The sequence below is a fragment of the Rhinolophus sinicus genome, linkage group LG11 (assembly GCF_036562045.2).
Source record: "Rhinolophus sinicus isolate RSC01 linkage group LG11, ASM3656204v1, whole genome shotgun sequence".
In the NCBI taxonomy this organism is placed as follows: domain Eukaryota; kingdom Metazoa; phylum Chordata; class Mammalia; order Chiroptera; family Rhinolophidae; genus Rhinolophus; species Rhinolophus sinicus.
This window is the reverse complement of record NC_133760.1, coordinates 46,447,756-46,468,672: the sequence shown is the minus strand read 5'-3', so window position 1 is coordinate 46,468,672 and position 20,917 is coordinate 46,447,756. Positions and strand designations below refer to the sequence as shown.

The 20,917-nt window shown below is 46.4% G+C and overlaps 1 protein-coding gene and 1 long non-coding RNA gene across 8 annotated transcripts; one reads left to right on the top strand and one right to left on the bottom strand.

The window, feature by feature from the left end:
* Positions 1-171: 171 nt before the first annotated feature.
* Positions 172-20,589, bottom strand: SIAH1 (siah E3 ubiquitin protein ligase 1). 7 transcript variants are annotated; one of them, XM_019731873.2, is made up of 2 exons: positions 19,943-20,589; positions 172-1,581 (listed from the first exon to the last, which is right to left on the bottom strand). In XM_019731873.2, exon 2 carries the CDS (start codon positions 1,577-1,579, stop codon positions 731-733), a length of 849 nt encoding a protein of 282 aa, XP_019587432.1. In that variant the 5' UTR covers positions 1,580-1,581; positions 19,943-20,589; the 3' UTR covers positions 172-730. The 7 variants fall into 7 exon arrangements, with proteins under 7 accessions (XP_019587432.1, XP_074171047.1, XP_074171048.1 ...); XM_074314946.1 differs by lacking the exon at positions 19,943-20,589 and adding an exon at positions 19,459-19,792; XM_074314947.1 differs by lacking the exon at positions 19,943-20,589 and adding an exon at positions 19,386-19,405.
* Positions 5,651-11,378, top strand: LOC141567525 (uncharacterized). The gene is made up of 2 exons (XR_012490215.1): positions 5,651-5,784; positions 11,016-11,378. It is a non-coding gene; the product is annotated as an uncharacterized LOC141567525 (long non-coding RNA).
* Positions 20,590-20,917: the final 328 nt, after the last annotated feature.

The window sequence follows — 20,917 nt, the reverse complement described above, 5'->3', positions numbered from 1 at the left end:
CTCGGGAACAAAATCTCTGAATGTAAAATACTTCTAATGAACTGATTAATGGGGAGAAAAAGAAAATATGTATGGAACACATATGTATAAGCTTTACCATAAACAATTATGCATATCAAAAAGACACTTAACTTTTTCAAAGGTACAAAAAAAAGTGAGGAAAAGCTTGAATTACAGAAAAGAAAGTCAACTTTATTTAATGAAAAACTAGAATTAATAAAAATTAGCAAATACACACAAAAAAGTATACACACACAGCAGCACTATATATGACTCACAAGGGGGAAAGCAGTGGCCCAAGACCACTCCACATGGCTTGTCAGTTAAAGAAAAAAAACCCAAACACGCACGCACGCGCACACACTCACACACTCACGCACTCAAAAGCAAAACAAAAAACCCAGTATTTTTCAACAGTATACTCCATCTACAACAAACACAAACTCAATTATTTTACAATGCTTCCTTTCTTAATACAAAAGATTCCCGTCTTGGGTGTATATATATATATATATTCTTCAGTGGTTTACTGTTGACTTATTTTTAAATATATTAGTGTTACTACATGCAACTGTTTCCTGCATTTAACAGCCTTTCCTTTTTATTTACCTTCATGTGTCTAGCTTCCACCTACCAAAAGTTTCAGGTTGGCAGGCAGATGGGTGCCTATTCTCTGTGAAATTGAATGCAGCAGTTTTAAACACTGGCCAGAAAATGTTTGATTGCCATTTCAACACATGGAAATAGTTACATTGATGCCTAAGTTGCCATTTTCTGCAAAAAGCTGTGCAATGCTGGTGTCAAAGACTAGACAGTCGCTGTTCATAATGGCCGTGGCAATTCCCTCGTGAATAGATCGAGGAGTGGCCTCCCAAGTCAATCGGCGCCTATGACCGTTTAGCTCAAGTCGATAAGCAAAATTTTCAGCTTGCTTGCGCGTTCCTATCAGCTGGACGATTGCAAAGAACTGCTGGTGACCGTCATATTTTTCCTGTTTCTCCAGGACCAACATGAAGTGAAAGCCAAAGCAGGATTGCATCATCACCCAGTCCACAGCGCCCGGCAGGTTGATGTCTGTGGCCAGGAAAACGATGTCCTCCCCCTGGAGGGTGGTGATGGACTTGTGCTGATGCATCAGATGGGGCATGACCGCATCCAGAGAGCCTTGCCACTTGCAGGAAGCACCGGGGCACGGGCAGGAGTAAGGCCTGAACTCACACAGCTCTTCGTGGTCTGCTTTTTCTGTGTGGGGCAGAGTTATTTCACATCCCGAAGAGGCATATTTACAAGGGAACAGTACGGAATTGGCCACTTTCTCCATCGCCAAGTTGCGAATGGATCCCAGCGGGCCCCGGCAGGTCGGACAGCATGTGAGCTTTGGGCGACAGTTGCTACAAACAAGATGGCCACTCTGGCACTGAAGAATGGGTGGCAGCACATAGTCAAAGCAGACCGGACACTCAAACAGACTGGCCAAGTCATTGTTGGAGGCGGTCGTGCCGGTCAGGGCGGGCACCCTCTGGGACGGAGTGCACTTGGACGTCCCCGTCGGTAATGCTGTCGCCGTCTGGCGGCTCATCTCTGTAACAGAAGCAGGGAGAGTAAGAGGCAGCCGGAGAAAAGGAACGACAACTCTAACTTGTTTTACAAATAATGTCTACATTCCAGAAACACTTGTTTCATACAAAATTGACTGTGAGCAAACCAACAGGGTTAAAAACATAAATTACCCAAAATATGCATTCTGATTATTAGGAGTTATACGCTGGATGACATCTCCAAAATATTTCAGAACGCATCAGAATTCCCTTTCTTAAAATAAGTTAAAAATCATCTTTGGGTGGACTACATGGAATAAATAAATGCTGAAATACAAATGACCATAAGCAACTAAGAAATTCTGCATAAGGAGCTTGAGTTTAATCTAATCAGTTTTCATTGGACTTTCTGTCCCTCTCTGAGTTCAGTTCCCCTCCTCAGTCTCTCTCGTTCCCATTCTGAGCAGCTGTAGCTAGCTAGAGGGGGTTGTAAGTGACCCCAAGGGTCACCCAGGTATCTCGATGATGACCAGTGACCTGCTCGAGCACCACTTTGGGGAATGGAGGGGCTCACAAGGGCCTACTGCCATCCCGTCATCCATCTTCACCGATTACATCTTTCCCCACCATGTTAACGTCAGCTAGTTATTAATCTTGTTTCCCACTGACCAGTGTCCCCCTCAAAAGTGAGGTAGTAGAATAGAGGAGAAATAAATGGAGGGCCATCCATCCTCCATTTCAGTCTGGTATTTACAGAAAATAAATCTTTCTATCCTACTTCCACTCCACAATATAAATCAGACATAATCTGCAAAGGGAAAGGAGTCAGGAAGAGAAGGTAAAGAACGGAGACAAAAGCACCAGAAAGAGAGCCACAGCACTGCGGATGGGGGATTGAGTCAGCAGGCACGGTGTACCCCAGGGCTCCCCACTGCCGCTGAAACATTCAACAGCACAGTGATAAATAAACAGTTAAGAGATAAATGTCATCTGGAAGAAACGAACAATGTAACTACCATGTTTCCCCGAAAATAAGACCTAGCCAGACAATCAGCTCTAATGTGTCTCTTGGAGCAAAAATTAATGAGACCCGGTCTTATTTTACTATAAAGACTGGGTCTTGTATAATATAATATAGTAAAAGACCCAGTCTTATATTAATTTTTGCTCCAAAAGACACATCAGGGCAGAATGAAAGATAAAACACTTTTCCCCAGGAATCTACCTTTGGCTTGGAGTGACAAAACATCTACTGATGGTCTAAGCGTGTATGTACTCCCAATAACTACAGAAGCCATATTTTAACAACGTTAAATTTCAGTGCCTCAAATTGAATGTTTTCTCAGCTATACTCATTAGATTCTGTTGTAACGAATATAATGTTGAAAAAACCATGCTGGTTACCAATGTGACCATGTAAATGCAATCTGGGTTATATTACTGGACTAGATACCTTAAATGGGGGGTGAGGGTGCCAGAAAAGATACAGGAATAGTTCAAGGGGAAATACAAGCATAGCAGAATTCTACCCTGATGTGGCCCGTCACACAGATTTAGGACAGCAGGAATCAGCTGTCATCTGATGCTCTATAACCAGGTGTCCTAGCCCAACAAAAGGACTCAGAAGCAGCTCTCCTGTTCACCAAGTTTCCCTGAGGAGATTCTAGGTGCACATGCTGGGCCACGAGTTTTGGGTCCCGTGGGAAAGCACAGGGTTAGCATTGTCAACATGCCCTGTACGTGCCACATGCCTTCGTGGCCCACTTCAGGCTGCTCACCTAAGTGAGCAGCAATATTGGAAAGTGCCCAAAACAGTCGAAGCCACCAATGCCTTTCAAACCACTAAACCAACAGGGCTAATCAGTCACACTGAGGGTCAGGAAACTCAGTTTGTATTCAACATAGTGTAACTACCAAGCAAGAAAAACACTACTGTTGAATTTCTAGGCCTAGCAAAATAGTTACATATTCATCTATCATCAATAGTTCGGGTTCATGTTACAATATGTTTTTATTATTTTTCCAAACATTGTAGGAAGCACAATTTAAATTCCTACTCAAACTGAAAACCAGTGAAATGTGGCCACAGGGTAGCAGCAGCTGGAGCCTGCCGAGGCTCCGAAGGTGGGACCCAGCTCCACCTGCAAACACAAGAGAATCCCAGGCGACAGCAGCCTGCAGCGGAGCAGAAGCCAGGACTCAGGACACCCGTGCAGCAGCGCCGCATAAGCTGAAGTTTGCTTTCAACAGCCAAAGAAGCATCGCTGCGAGGCCCCTGGCGCTGCTGCAGCGCGGCCCTGGCCGCCAGCCCCCGCCGGCTTACGCCGCCCTGGTCCGTCCCTGAGACGCCAGTACCTTTTCTCTTCCTGGTCCCAGCGGCCGGTAAACAGGTGAGTAAGACGCCCTTCCAGGCGCACAGAAAAGGTAAGGTGCACTTCCCGGTCATGAGAAGCAGGCAGCGCGGCCCTCCCCCCAGAAGCAAGGCTGGAGCAGAGGCCCCTCCGGAATAGTTTCTGTTCCTGAACACGTCACGGTCAAGTTGTCAAGAAGCGAAGGGAGGCGCCCGGCTCCCCCCTCCATTCCCTCCTCAGAGGCCTGGGCCGCGGAGGCAGAGACAAGACCCGCCCGGCCGGGGCGAGCGGACCACACCTCCCCACGCTCCAATCTGCCTGCGTCTCCAGGAACGGGCGCCATGGCCGCGCTGGGCCGCGGGCCCTGGCTGCCCTGTGTCGGCCGTCTGTCACCCCGACTCCGGAGCCAGGCTCCGGCCGGCTGTCGGGAGGGCGGCCGGGGCCATAGGTGCGCGCTGCTGGCCCCCGGAGAAGGCGGCGCTCGCGGGCTGGCTCTGGCGTCGCTGCGCGAAAGCCCCCGGAGCCCAGGGCCGGGCCGGGCCGGGCCGGGTCGGGTCGGGTCGGGCGGCGCCGCCGCTGGGAAAGGCAGCTCCACCCGAGTGCGAGCGCCCAGGCTCCCAGCGCCCCCGCGGGGGGAGGGGGGGGAGGGGGGGAGGGGGAGGGGGAGGGAGGGAGGGGGCGCCCACAAGCCCCGCCCCCCGGTCGCACAGGGGCGACCTGGCGGGGCAGAGCCCCTTACCCTCCGGCCTCGCCACCAGCTGACATCTAGGGCCAAACTCGGAATCGGGAACTTCGTGTGGTTTCAAACTAAGTGCCCCCGAGAACAGGGGAAATGCGCGGCCAGCCGAGCCCTTATCTGCACCCCGCAGCCTCCCACGTTAACCCTTTGATCCGAGTTCTCCTGGAGTGAAAGCGAGCGCCCGGCTTCTCCCAGTAGCGACTGCTTACCAGGCGTCAGCGACCATAGTTCCTCAGCGCTCACTCACTTCTCCATTCCTACCCGACAGGACCACGTCCTGAACCCCCCCTCCCTTCCAAAGGCTGCAGCGCGAGCAGTAAACACAGACCCACAGGAAACTCCGCTGCAGCCTGCACGCTGAGGCGGCCTTCTCGTCCCACTGTGGGAAAGCCGTCCTAAAGGCCTCATTAAAGCGACTTGCTTGTTTTGTTTCTAAATAAGCATCACCCTTGCCCCATAAAGTCCAGGGCCTCGATGTGCATTGCATCAGCTAGTGCATGCTGAGGTGGAACCTGTCATTACATCACCCTCAGGCCGCCTGTAAAGGCAGCAAGAGCTGGTGGGCAGTGGGGTCTGAACCCCCGCAGCAGGAGACTGTAGATCACCCACTTCCAGCAGCAAATTCTAAATGGAATCACTTCACTTCCCACCCTATTAATTAAGTGTTCAGCCACCTCACCTTATTTTACTATTAGGCTATATAAAACATTAGGATTAGAAATATAATTGAAAATAGTCTACTGACAAATATAAATTACTACTACCTACATTTTTATTTTCTAATACATATTCATTCTAGACAGGTCTCAGGTTTCTAGGGCAGGTGACTTCAAATATTTTAGGCAGAAAAACTCTTTCCAAATAATTAAGACAGCACCCAAATGTATAAACAAGTCAAGGAGATTACTGACTCCTGAAGCAAAGAAAAACGATTCATTTTTCCCCCCAAACTTGCAAAGGACCGTACAGAGCCTTACAGCGCGGACTGCAGCCATCCATCTATGGACAAACCTCTCAACACCTGAGTCAGGACAGCAGAGGCGGACGTGTGAGGAGTCATCTCCGCTCGGCTTCCAACCAGTCTTCCCTGCCTGCTCAGCTGGAAAACCAGGACAGTATTTCCAACCTCACATGGCTTTTGTCTAGATTAAGAGAGGTGGGTACCTTATGTGTATCACAGATACTGCATATTCCAAAACACGTAAGGACTCACCTGAGACCTCCAAGGTTTCCTTACTTGCCTGAGGTCATCACGAGTTAGAGGTCTAGAACTAGTGGGTTTCAGACATACACTTGAAAAGATGCCATTAGCCGGTAACGGTTATCAAACATGTCTGCCAAAGATCAACTGCCATTTAACTAATTTTTTAGTCCAATAAACCTTAACAGAATTTCTCAACTAGCTAAAAATTTCACAAAAACTCCATTACACTAAGAAAAGCCCAGAGAATCCAAAGTAAGGAAACATTCAAAGTTTTTCCAAGAGTGCACTGATTACCTATACTTTCTAAAGACCAGTTTAGTATAAAGTTTAAATAGATTTTAATCTAAATAAACACATTTTAGAGTCAGCCTTTAATATTGTCTTAGTAGTTTCAGAGCATTTAAACATTGCTTTGACACATTAACACACAGAAGTATTAGGTTGGTGCAAAAGTAATTGCGGTTTTTGCAATTATTTTTAACCTTTTATACCGCAATTACTTTTGTACCAACCTAACAGAAGAACTTATACTTTTATTCTCAATTTCAGGTGGAAATCTGTTTCCTTTTATTAAATGGCTGATGAATTTCTCTGCTTAGCCACAACCCATGCCTGGCTACTCTGATTACTACATAACAATGTTGTGCTTACCATTTTCTCCTAGTTTACAAATGTCACTATGGCAGGCAAACAATACCCTCCTAAAACATGGCCACATCCTAAGGCCTGCCACTGAACCTGTGACAATGTTATGTTACAGTGGCAGCAGGACGCTAATTCAGCTAGTTACAAAACCAAAGTTGAAGATGAGAAACAGACATGGAAAACGGGCCGCAATGTGCTGTAAAGCAAGTTACAGCCAGAACATGCATGGGAAGGAAGTACCGGGAGGGAGGGAGCATGAGACACCAGGAAGAGTGGGCACCAGAAAATGACCCGTGAGCTACTTATCTGCTTGGTATGGTACTGCTGATTTTCAGTTGTGTTTCCTTCAAAGGGGACGGTAAACTGCTTTATAAAACTTAGTCTGACTGCAAAATGTGAAAACCATCAAAAGAAGTAAAATTTGCATTCTTAATTTAGTAAAAAAGATAGGATGTAAATATGACCCCTCTTTCACTTCTCCAAAAATTATTCCTAGAAACAACATACTTATTGTAAAATAAAAGTGCAGGTTCAGGTTATAAATTTGCTCTCTATATTAGAAATCAATGGGTTAAATGAAACTACTTCATTCCAAACATTCAAGGGCTTTCCTCCTTTCCTAAACTCCTTTTTGCAAAAAATGATACTTTCTACATTTGACATTGTGATGGGTATTATGCAGAAAATGTTTGTTAAATTATGTTAAAAATTGCTTCTATTTTAAGATTTACTCTTCACATAACGACAAAATTAAAATTGAGGCACGTCTCATTAAAAATTCAAGTTTTTTGGGGGCCGCTGGTCAGCTCAGTTGGTCAGAGCAGGTGCTGGTAGCACAAGGTCACCGGCTGGATCCCCGCACGGGCCCCTGTGAGCTGCGCCCTCCTGGGGGGGTGGGGGGGAACCACATCAAAAATTCAACAGTTTTAAATACCAAGGTAAAAAATCAAAATCAAAACTTTGTTATAAAACAGTAATGCTAAGAAAAAAATTTAAACAACCCATTTTTAGTTTCCAGAACTGCAGCAAATTAATGAGAAAAAAAAAATTTTTAATTGTACGTATTTTCCTAAAAGCTCCGTTTTCCTGAAGGTACTTCTGAAAACTCTGCAGCTATAGAAGAGGTACGTGCCTCGTGAGACTGATGATCTCAAGTGGGAAGCCCAGGACAAGGACCCACGAACAGCTGCTCTAAAACCCACGTCTGAACCAAGATGAGGACACAGCACGGAGAGGAGGGTGCAAACCCCAACTCAAATACGGAAAGCAAAGGACGCTTGTTTTTCTACTGCCTACGTCATTGTATTTTGAGGCTTCCACTTCGGGGCAAAAACAGCATAAACTTAATCAGAACCTATTAGGCACTATACTGGATCCTAAAATATGGTAACAGATTCAGTGCAAAGTAGGAGATGCTTGTGAGATGTCTAATCAAAAAAAGCAGCTGCTATACAGAAGAGTTAAGATTGGAGATTGACAGCTGCTGACATACAGATGCTACCTGAAGTCAGCGAGGCGCTTGCCTAAAATAAGAGAAATGCCGACATTTAAAGATTTAAGGATTCATTAAAGGAAAAGAGTGCAATGGTTCTCCAATTTGATCGTGCTTACTAACCATGCAGGGATCTTGTTAAAATGCGGAATCTGATTTAGAATCAGAATGAGTCTGAAGCTGGGGCTGAGATCCTGCATTTGTAACCAGCTCCCATGGATGGCCAATGCCGCTGGTTGAGGCTCACACTAAGTTGCCAAAGTCTAAAGAACTAAGAAAAAGGCAAAGATGAGAGAAAACCGGGAGACGGCAGTATCTCAGAAGTCAAGGGAAGATGGGGATCTAAGAAAATGTGTGAAAACTCACATGTGCATCAATATTAGAACCAACTACGCTTTATTATATTCTTACAGGGAACTTGTATTATCTCTGTAATCAGGAAAAAAATTAAGAAAAAAGGCAATAAAGCAGATATGCTTAAACATGCAGCAAGGAACACAGTACCCATGAAAACCCTTAAGAAAATTACTTACGGAGAAAAAAAAAACAATGACTCCATTTAAATATAGAACCAAGACTAAACTGTATGCATTATAATTGCAAATTAGAATGTAAATATTATAAACCTTGTCAAGGTGTAAATAATTATAAAATCTAAAAAATCATATAAGGAAGTAGTAAAAAAATGGCAGTCAACCATGCGGAATCTGCTAAGGGGTCAAGTAAGATTAGGCCACAGGTTGGCAAGCATAGATAGAAGTCACAATGAATCTAGACACAGATCTTACACCTTCACAAAATTCCAAACGGATCACAGACCTAATGTAAAATGTAAAACTATAAAACTCCTAGAATATAGGAGAAAATCTAGATGCCCTTGGGTCTGGCAATGACTTCTGGGAACACCACCAAAGACATGAACCAGGAAAAAAACAACTGACAAGTTGGAGTTGACTAAAATTTCCTGATTTGCAAAAGATACTATCAATACAATGAGAATACAAACCAGATTGGGAGAAAATATTTGCAAATGACAAATCTGATAAAGGATTATTATCCAAAATATAAAGAACTCTTGAAACTCAACAATAAGAAAACAACCTGATTTAACAATGGGCCAAGGACCTTAACAGACACCTCACCAAAGATCTACAGATGGTAAATCATGCTCCACATGTCATCAGGGAAATGCGAATGCAAACAGCAAGACACCCTCCACACCTGTCAAAACGGCCCAAATCCAGAACACTGACCACTTCACATGCTGGTGAGGATGTGGAGCGACAGGAATCTCATCCATCACTGGTGGGAGTACAAATGTCGCAGCCACTTCGGAAGACAGTTTGGCGGTTTCTTACAAAACTAACATACTCTCACCCTATGATCCAGCAATCGCCCTCCTCGGTATTTACCCAAATGAGCTGAAAACGTAATGTCCACACAGAACCCTGCGCACAGATGTTTATGGCAGCTTTACTCATAACCGCCTAAACGGGGAAGCAACCAAGACGTCCTTCAGTGGGTGATGGATAAACTGGTCCGTCCAGACGATGGATTGTTATGCAGCACTAGAAAGAATCGATCAAACCATGAAAAGACATAGAGGAAACTTATATTACTAGGTCAAAGAAGCCGAAAAGGATACATACTGTATGATTCCAATTACATGACATTCCGGAAAAGGCAAAACTATGGACATAGTAGAAAGATCAGTGTTTGCCAGAGGTTGGGGGGGAAGGACGGATGAAAAGGTAGATCACAGAGGATTTTTAGGGCAGTGAAATTGTTCTGTATACAATGGTGGACATACATTATACAGTCATCAAAACTCATACACAACAACTAGAGTGAACCATTAATGCAAATCATGGACTCTGAGTGATAATGATGTGTCACTGTAGGTACATCAATTGGGACAGATACAGCACTCTGGTGGGGGGTATGTTGAAAATGGGGAAGGCTATGAATGGGCAAGGTAAATAGGGTAAAGCTCTGTACATTGCTTATTGTCATTTTTTGTATCAATGTGGTAAAATCTGATAGTCTGAGTTCGTCCTTAAACCATTAGACATTAAATCAAAGCAAAGTATCAAGAAGAGAGGTAGGAGCAGAGAAATAAGTAAAAGAAGGAAAAAGGTCAAATAGACTTTCTCAACCTTTTTATTTCATAGCACATATTACTAAATAATAGAATTTTGGTAACGCACTTGAAATTATTGAAAACTATCTCAGTCAAGATACAAAACAATTACTATCGCAATGTAAACAAGTCTCACAGTTTCAAGGTAAAAGCATCCAAATTCTAGTAACTTATTATTTGTGTCCAGGTTTGAATACAACTGTTTACTTTCCTGATTGTTTTATATTCTCTCCGGATGTAAAATTATCACACATTCCAGTAAATATTAGCACTTTTGCTCCATCCAGGCAGTAAGCTATGCTTTTTAAACCTTTCCCATAAAATATACTGTGCCCAGAGTTCTACACTGTAACATACAACCTTATCAACTCCACATTCCATCTGACAAGTATGGTAGGTAACACACACACACACACACACACACACACACACACACACACGCTCTCTCTCTCTCTCAGAGCAAAAAATTTTAAAAATCAAAATCGGTAGTAACCTATGAAGAGTTGGTGCTACAATAAACAGAAGAGAGTACACTGCTTGGGAGACAGAGAAATTAAAGAAACGAGGTTAAAAAGTCACATCAGAAAGTCTTACTACTTAGGACTGATGGCTTTTTACTAGTAAAACAGAAAAATGAAATTTATGGGGAAAATATGCCGTATTAAAAAATTCACAGAGCCTCCTTCAAATTAAACTATATTCCATTGAAATAGTTACAATCTGTGTCTTCATAAATATTACATCTGAAACTCTAACGAAATCATTTTAGTTATTTCAAAGGACGTAACACATGCATTAACTTATACTCTAATTTTCCTCAAGCTAAGATCCTATTCTCACAGGAGGGTTGGGGTCCAAATTTTTCTCCAAAGATGTAATGTTGTATTTTCCTGTGTTGAATAACAGTATGAGCACGTTGTCCTCACCTGAATGCGTTAGCCGTGTCACTGAATGCTCCCACGGGCATGTACGGACACACCGGCTCCACGCTAGCGCTCGAGTTCTCTCGTTATGGCAAGCTACAGAGAAAAGCAGACGGCACCTACCACAGAAATGATGCCCTTGGGTGAAGAAAAGCCCGATGAGGACATGGTCTTCACAGAAGCACTTACGCCCTCAGTGAGAAAACGCATCATGTGATGACACCGTGTGGGCGACCTGCATACGCTCAGCTCCCAAAGAACCTACAGCGCCAGTCATTCCCATGTTGTTTCAGGACTGCAATTCAGCAGACAGTATCTAATATCTTATAAATCAGTGTGGTTTAAATCTCACTGGTTTTGTAGTTTTGTTTGTATTTAATTTGCAAGTTCTGAACTGTCACCACCATCTCAGTTGACTGATCACTGACTAACAAACTGCTCCCTGATTCTGAGCACTTGCTTTTCCCATCTCACCAATGACTCCTCAGCTTCCTTGAGCGATTCCTGCTCTTTTCCCCAAACTCTTGAAATTGGCATTTGTCCACTGTCCACTTTTCTTCACTTTGGTGACCTCATTCCGTCTTGTAGTTTTTAAACTCCACCGATATTGCCAAGGAGTTGAAATGTTTTATCTCCAGCCCAGATAAAACAAACAAAAAATCCTCCAGATTTGTCTCAAACCCCAGATTTGTCATCCAGCTGCCTCCTAGCCATTCCTATGGTGGGGAGTCCCCGCAAAGCTGATCCCCTCACTGTCTCCCAGACTCCTGAGCCTACAGCCTTCCATTCACTCCATAGCAGCTCCATCCTTCCCGTCACAGTTCAATAGCCTTGGAGGCGTCTTTATTCTCCTTTTCGCACCACGTATGTAAAGCAACCAGGAAATGGTACTGTCCCTCCTTGTAAACTATCCAGAGTCCAACCACTGCTGACCAGCTCTACCACGCCCGTGCAGCACAAGCCGCCTCGATGTCCCACCTGGATTACTGCAATGCCCTTCTAACCAGTCTCCCTGCTTCCGTCCTTGTCTCCCCCCACCCCCCATCCCACAGTCTGAGCACAGCAATCCAAAAAATCCAGTTAACATTTAAATCAGATCAGTCACGCCTCCGCTCCCCACTGGCACCCGTATCCGGGTCATAGCTAGACCCCCTCGATAGCTGATACAGCCCTACACACCGTGGGGATGTGTCCCTTTACTCTCTGACCCCCCTCCCTCCCATCTCTGCCCCGCACTCACTACCCCAGCCTCCCTGTTCCAGATGGCGGGCTGCCCCTCTGGGCCCAGCCTTCACTGCTGCTCTCACATCCTTCTGGCTTTGCTGTGTGCTACCTTCTAGTGAGGCCTGCCCGGTCTCCTCTAGTTACAACACTGACCAGGGCTCTGCCCACTGGCCCCTCCACTACGCACCCCTAATCCTTGCCCATTCCACCCTCTCCCTCTTCCCCTCCTTCCTCTCCCATTTCTACTGTTTTTCCATAGAATGTAGTACTTTCTAACAGGCTATGCAATTTACTTATTATGTTTGTTGCTGTAGCCCCCCAACCTGGAAGGTAAGAATTTTTGTCTGGTTCAATGATGTATCCCAAACACTTAAAACAGTGCCTGCCACATGATACAGGCTCAATAAATATTTGTTGGATGAATTAAATAAATCAGAAAGCAAAAGAACTTTGGACGTTTGAGTAACATCAAAAGCTAGACCAACAGAGCAATGCTTTTTAAAATCCTCAAAGAAAATGATTACCACTCCAGAATGTTATGCCCAAATTATCCTAAAAGTGTCGAGGGCAGAATAACGATGCACGGCTTCCAAACAGCTCTTCCCTTGGATATTTTCTTGGGAAGCTCCTGGAGGGCCAGCTCTTAAACACAAAGGAATGGACCAAAAAAAAGGACAACATGGGCTGCGGTAAACAGACGACTCAACCCAGAAGAAAGGGGAGAAAAAAACTCTTGAGGGTAAAGGCAACTTTACACTCAAGGACGAAGGTGTGGAGGCAATTCTAGCAACTTGAACATTTAAACAAGTGGGAAGGAACACGTGGTAGCATTAGCAATTAGCACAGAGAAAACAAAACAGGAAAAAGACAGTATTAACTACAAGGAAAAATTGTACAAACACAAATTAATTGGTGCAGGAAAAAGTAAGTCATACAGCAGTCTGTATTTATGTATGTGTGCATGTATATCCCATGTAATGGGACAGAAAAGAAAATAGAAGGGCATCCGAATTGCAGAATTTCATTTAAAGATTTAGGGGAGGGATTAGAGAAGGGGAGAGGGAGGTCAAGTTTAGAACCAGAAACCACCAGGTTAAGAGACGGGACACTGAACTACAGGCCCACAAAGTATCAAGAACTGAAGACGGACAGACTGTAATAAACACGAACTTCATCATTTGGAATTACACAGTGCAAACATGCACAGTTACTGACAAGTGCTAATCACTTAATAGGAAAATATCTACAAGCATTTAAGTCACATCAAAGAAATTAAATTTAAAATACCTATGGCTGATTCGAAAAATGTGACACAACCAGAGACGAGCAACTACACCCTAATGTCTACAATGGTTACTTTCCAATTACGAGATTATGAGTGATCTTGGGGGAGGTGAGGGCGGCATTTCTGTATGTATTTCTCAAATATTCCATAAAACATATTATTTTGGTAATAAATAATTAAATTTTAAAATATTAATGCATAGTTTATGTCCCCACACTCCCCTGCTAATGAACTGCTTCTGACTTCATACACAAAATGAAATACTCATAAATCAAGAGCTGATTTTGTCTACTGCTCTGATTCTTTATTTTTTTTTCAATGCCTGAAACAGATACTTATAGGTAAAAATGTTTTTAAAACAGCTTATTCACATTTAAAAAAAAACTCACATATTTCATATACATATATACACATTTAGTTTAGGTTTATTAAAAAAATCTTAAATTTAGCACTTTAAAAGTTAATTATAAGACAGAAATTGATCTATCTCTCCAAACAAAATCAAAAGAATAGTCTGTAGACATTAGCTCACAACGATCTGTACTGACAAGACATCCCCGTGCCCCTAACAAAGCTAATAAAGTAGGGTCCTTGACTCATTCCCGCCCCCCCCAAAAAAAACCCTGAACTTTCGCCAAATTCAAAGGAATAAAAAGGTAAAACAGAAAGGGAGGGTAAAAAAAACGAGACTTTTTAACAATTAGTGAAACCAACTATCGAAGTAACCTTTCCAGGTGTAGAGCTTTTGCAAAGAGGCTAGTAGTGTACACTTAATTTCACCATCACGAGCTACGTTTTTCAACATTACAATAAGAGTATAGTATACTTCCTATAAAATACTTCCTATGTAAATTCTTCTAATTTTTAAGAAAATATTCTTCACTTGCAGTATCTGCTTGATAAATAGATGAGCAGTTCTCCAAAGGTTTCTCGCCAACCTCCTCCTTCTAGTTCTTTCCTTGTATCCCCAAGCCCCTTCTTTGCTGTTCAAAACAAAGCAAATGAAAACCACACGTTAAGTTCAGCGTGACTGGGCAACCTCAAACCTAATGAAAGGTCTTTGCCAACATCATTCTGGTCACTGTGGCTGAAGGCTAGAGAATAAACTGACCTAAAATGGACCATCTTGTCTGTATCATTCAGCCTAGAGTTCCTGAAGATTAAAAAAAAAAAAAAAAGTAATGAAATACATGGTTATCAGCTGCTAACCTTGCCAGGGAGAAGTGAAAGAGGCATACTGTATTGTTCCATTCATATAACATTCAAAACCAGGCAAATCAATCCGTGGTGTTAAAAGTCAAGAGGTGGTTTCCTTAAGAGGTCGGTGACAGGTGATTCTATGGAGAAAGAAGGGGGTTTCTCGTCTGATAAGGTTCTGTTTCTTGATCTTGGAGCTGCCCTCAATAACGTGTCCTCTTTGTGAAAATTCATTCAGCTGTACACTTACAATGTGAACACTTGTCTGTATGTATTTACGCTATACTTCCAAACAAAACAATTACACTGAGGAAAAACACAGTAACACTATTGTTCTAGGTATTCTAGAATCTCCTGTGAACAGCAAGGATCAAGTGTCGTCACTGGCTAACAGCTCACAGCATCTCCTCTTCCCCTGCTGTTTCTCAGTGAGTCTCCTACTGCATCAGGCGACTGCCTAGCAGTTTTCACTGACTACAAATCCTCTCAACTGACGGCTTCGACCATGAGACCTTTAGAAAACACAACAGAAGCCATCAAATGCTGACTTAGCTCCTCCTTCCCTCCCCTTAGAATGGAAGTGACCTGCACTTGGGCACCGTCCTCTCACCTTCTCAGGACTTCACATCCCTATTATCCCTTCTCTCTTGCATCCACTTCTCCCTCTTGTTCTTCTGGTCCATGCCCTCTAACAGCCAAACATGCTCCCATCTCCCACCTGGCTTCTGGGCCACCACATCCCCAATTCCCCTTCGACCTCACTGGATCATTCTGCATGTCCCACCCAGCAGGACTCTGAATCCTGAATTTTACTGCTGCCCCTCTGTCCCATCCCCGTCTAGTCTTTCCGATCTTGGTAAATAGCGCCATGATCCAGTTGCTCAAGCCAGAAACCACTTCATTCCCTCCTTTCCTCACCTCTCACATCTAATCCATCAACAAGTCCTGTTAATTCTGCCTCCAATAGATCGCAAATCCATCCGCTTCTCTCTTCCTTTTCACTGCCACCACCTTAATCCAGGTCAGCCAACTACAGTCCGATCAAAGGAACAGCCTCCGAGCCAACCAATCACTTCTCCAAACAACAGCTAAAGCAATCTCAGAAGTTAGAAGTGGGTTACGTGACTACTTTAACTGATGGCTTCTCAGTACCCTTGAAATAAAGCTCACATTCCTTACTTGGACTCTGACCCCTGCCCAGCTCTTCCCCTTCGCATTCGCCCAGCAGCAAACACTCTCTTCTCTGAGCGCCTATGCTCATCCCCGCCTCGGATGAGCCTTTACCTGCTCCTTCAATCCCAGATGCTCTCCCTTTCCTTCAAGGACTAGCGCTCACACCTTCTCCTTTTAGCATCGCTGAAGCCTCACTACTTCTGACAGCAGGTCTCCCGCCCAGTCCCATTATTCTCTACTTCACACTTGACTCTCAGATAGTACATATCACAATTTGTAATTCTGTTTATTTCCCTCATTAAAATATAAGTGGTGATATTTAGAGAAATTCAATAACTTACTCAACAACTAGTTTTTTTTCACAATTTAAGCCCTTTCTTTGCATTAGGCAATGTGCTTTTAGATGCAAAAGTAGACAGTGTCCCTGCTCGCATGGAGCTTAAAGTCAGAAACACAGCTAGTAAGTGACAGAGCCAAGAGACACATCCCGGTTTAGCTTCTAAGCGCCTGTCCTCTTAACCACTTAACTATACTGCCACTCTTGCATTAGGACATTGGCGGATGGGGGGAATATATTTAATAATTGCTCACATGCTAATGGAAACTAAGGTTTGGAGAGGTTAAATAATCTGCCCAAAGTAGAACAGAGACATTTGAAACAACAGGTACAATCATGAGCAATGGCACAGAGATGTTAAAGTACAGACAGTTCAAGAAACAAAAAGAATCCAGTTTGACCAGGTAGAGCAAAGAGAAAATGCTGGAGAATACGGCGGGAAGATCATATTAAGGAGAGTGTGAAGGTATTAGTCATTCAATAAATATATGTACTGAGCACCAACTCTGTGTCAGAAAAATGTAAACTCTAGACAAACAGGGTGACCAAAACAAAGTCCCCACAGAGATTGCAGAGATTAGTGGGGGGGGGGCGTGGCAGGAGGGGGCAAAGTGGTACAAATTACAGTTCAGCGGATACACATTACAGGGAGGCCAAGCAGAGTGCTATGGGAACACAGAGATGACACCCCATTCAAGGTGGGAGTCCAGAAAGAGCAGCTCAGCTAAGTGCTGTCGAGGCGAGATCAGAGCTGAGGAAGAGAAAACCTGGTGCACACAGGCAGCTGCAAACACAGCTGACCACGGCAGGGAAGCGACAGAGAGCCAGCTGAAGAGGGGCTGTGTGTGTACTTACTATCCTGTCAAGGAACTTGGAACCTTACACTGGCAGCCTTGTAAGTCACTCACACTAGAAAGCGCCCTTCAACGGCAGACCACTTAGAAGGCAGAAGAGGATGGAATGTAATTAAATGTGAAGATGAGAGAGAAGCATGCCAGATTTGAGATAACCACAGTAGGAGGACCAGGGCGGATGACTAACTGGCTATACAGGGTGCGAGCCTTGGACAGTTCAAAGCAATCAAGGTTTTAGTGTTGGACGCGTCATTGCAAAGCACCTGGATACATCATCACCATACATTTGTCAAAATTCGTAACATACGACACCAACAGGGAACATAATGTAAACCATGGACTCTGGGTGATAATGATGCGTCACTGTAGGTACATCAATTGTAACAAATGGGTGTCACTCTGGGGGGTACAATTCTATAATATATCTAAAGAAAATATTTGGCAAAGCAAACTTGAGGGTAGCAACTAACCATTCCAGATCACAGAAATCTGTACCTTTAATTTTCAGAATGAAAAATTACACAATATGTATAATCCAAACTCTACTTATCACAAAGTTCTCTAACAGCTAACCTAAATCCTCTCCTCCACAATTTGAGCCAATATCTCCCTGATAAAATTACCAGATCATTACATTTATCACACTATACTTTGTTCTTCAGTAATGTCTTAAAAGAGATGGTGACACCACAGACACCTTAACACTCAAAGGGACTCCCGGTTCCACTTTTCCAAGTCAGTTAACTCAAGTCCTTGGAAGCAAACTGATCCAGAAATGGAAAAGTGCTAAAAGGAAACCTCAGTTTAATCAATTTGATTTTTTGAATTCCAGACCACACAAGACCTATCCAAATCCCTTACTAGAGAAACTTCCAAATGCCACCATCTCAAAACAGCTGTCAATTTATCCTCTAAACCTCTTATTCTCATTTGTAAAAACAAAATATACTGAAAGAAAAACCCAAGCACTAACAATTTATAATGTGATTTCACTAATTCTAGCCTATGCACTTACAACGTGTGCATCACACCAAGATAACCTCCTAAGTTTAGTAACTAACAACAGACTTAGCAGCAAATATTTACTGAGTATTTACCCTGGGCCTTCCACAGCTCGGAGCCCTTCACCTATCATCTCATCAATTCTGCCAACAACCCTATGAAGTAGGTACCGTCATTATACCCATTTTGCAGATTGGGAAAACGAAGCAGAGCTCGCTTCATTTTCATTTTAAGTATCTTGCCCAAGGTCACAAACCGGTGGGGCAGGATTGGAACCAAAGCAGGCGGTCTGCCTGCCGAGTCAGTGCTCCCAACATTCAAGTGCTGAAAAGCGTTAACAATTCACCCTTGACAGCCACGTATCAAGAAATGGTAAATGTTCAACTGCCACCGTGGGAACGGGGAGTCCGATCACCGTCCTACATCCACGCTCACCGCTGCTGTGACTCTGACAAACCAGCAACACAATCGGATTTCCCGAACACACAAATCCGACTTCCCTGGCTGTCAGAGCAAACAAATTCTGCATCTTTCCAGGAACGGGAAACGCAAAACCTGGTACGTAACTCTGTGGCCCAGGTAATCCACAGCGCTAAGTTATAAACCTGGGCGAGTCGGGAAACGACCCCAAAGTGCCCGACAGACGACGCCTTGGGAAAGCGAGGTTTGCAGTAAGAAGCCGGAGCCTCCCTGGCAGGCGGCTGGCGCGATCGCCCCGCGACACAAACAAGGGAGGAGGCTGCGGTCCAACCACCGCACAATGCGGGCTCCGGCCGCAGCGCGAGGGGGATGCGGCCCGGGGTCGGCGCCGGCAGGGACACCAGGGCAGCCGAGGCGCCCCGGCGGCCCCGGACCCCGGGCCGTGCGGGGAGGGGCTGCAGGGAAGGGCCGGCCGCTGCCCGCACTCAGCTGACCTCCGCCATGTTGGCCGCACACGCCGGGACCCTTCACAACAAAGGCCGGCTCCGGGGCGCCGGGAGCGCAGGCGCCTCCCCCGCCGGGCCCGCCTCCCGGGCGCGCGGGGGCCGGGCCGGGCGGCGAGGAGGCCGATCCCCGCCCTCGCCCGGCCGCGCGGGCCTGACCCCACCGCCGGCCTGCGGGCCTGGGGCGCCGGGGCGGGGGCGAGCGGCTCCCGGCGGCGGGCAGGGCCGGGCCCGGGAGGGCGGGAGGGCGGGGGCGGCGCTCGGCCGGCGGCGGGGCTCAGGCCCAGACAAAGGCGCCCGGGCCGGGGGCTGCCTGCGGCCCGCGCCCCGGCGCGGCCGCCCCGCCCGCCGCCATTACCGGGCCTACGAGTCCTCCTCCCGCCGGAGAGCCCCTCGCGCCGGCTCCTCCCTCCAGGCCGGGCCGCACTTACCTGTGGGCGGAGAGCGCGCCTCGGACCCGGGTCCCGGCTCACACGCGCTCCGTCGCCGCCGCCACCCCCCGCCACCGCCTCTTCCTCGCGCCGACACCGACGGGACACGCTGGGCCGCCGCCGCTCGAGAGCGCGCCCCGCACCGGCCGCCGCGGCTCCCCCCTGGCCGCCGCCGCCGCCGCCGCCGTTTCGCGCGTCCTCGAGCCCGCCGCGCGCGCCCGCTAAATACCACACACTGCGGCGGCCGCCATGAGGAGGCGCGGCCCCGCGGCCGGCAGCCCGGAGGGGGCGGGGCCTCCCGGCGCGCAGGCGCACAGGCGGCCGCCGGCCAACCGCGCGAGCTTCGCGGTGCGGCTCCGCGAGGGGGACGGTTGGTGCTCGGGCTCCTCGGTTACCGTTGCTGCGACTGAACACCGCGCGCCCGACCAACGCAGGTCACGCTCTTGCCCGCAACCGTCCCTGCCCGGGGACAAGCGGCGCTTACCCGTCGAGTCGGGGATCCCAGGTTGCCCGCCGCCCGCGGGGCTTTGTTCCGGGCCGCGGGGTCGCCGGGCGGGGAAGGCGGCCCCGGGCTCTCGGCCGCCGCCGCCCTGTTTACGGCCCCTCCTGGTTCGCTCGCTGGTTTCGCAAAGCGCCTCCTCGGGCCCTTCCCAGCGCCACTCTTTCCAAAGAAAAACCCGCTGACTCTCTGGCCGCCGACGGGGACCCCACCCTGGAGGGAAGGTCCAAGCCCCTCCCTCCGCTGTGAGTCGCGCCGCAGCGAGAGCGGGACGAGCTTCAAAGGCTCATTTTAGCTGAAAAGCACGCCTCTTCCCGTGTCCTCGCTCCTCTGGAAGCTAAACGGGACTCCGCGCTTCCTTTTCTTTACACAAGAAATCAAAGGACATGTTCACGATTCTTTGATGGACACGATATGTACACACCTGAGCCACGCCAGCCTCCGGGACATTCACAAGCCCTGATGAGAGCACGTGAGAGCCTGTGTGCAAACAGTCTTCTGCGTGGAAACGTAGACCAGTATCGCAGTACTATAGCTGTGGCTAAGAACAGGGGTTTTTTGTGTGTGTTTTGTTTTTAAAAAAGACGCTTTTTATACGTTAGAAACCATCCAAGGAATTGTGTCCCCCCCCAACCCCCATCATCTCCAGCCTCCCCACCAACAGGAAATCTTTTTCAATGGGAAGTTTTGATGCAAACACTCCACTGAACAATCTCAAACGACTCTGCTGGGAAGCAGAAAGCGCAGTTATCTTAGGTACTAATGTGAGCTAAATTCCAGCTTCCCCCTAATCTGCAGACTGAGTTGATAGGCTACTTCGGTTCTCGGCCTGATACTTCGCTCATTGTGGCTGCTGTTGTCCTCCAGGACCATTAGCACATCTAAACAGTGTTTCTTACGGGTGGGAAGGTAAAAACCAAAAGAACTCTTAGCCACAAGCTGTACTATGCTGCTGGTCCC

Excerpts from the sequence above, each read along its gene's own strand:
- SIAH1 (XM_019731869.2), bottom strand. The coding sequence starts at position 3,984 with ATGACCGGGAAGTGCACCTTACCTTTTCTGTGCGCCTGGAAGGGCGTC. Across the intron at positions 1,582-3,893 it reads TGGGACCAGGAAGAGAAAAG|AGATGAGCCGCCAGACGGCG; the intron begins GTACTGGCGTCT and ends CTTCTGTTACAG.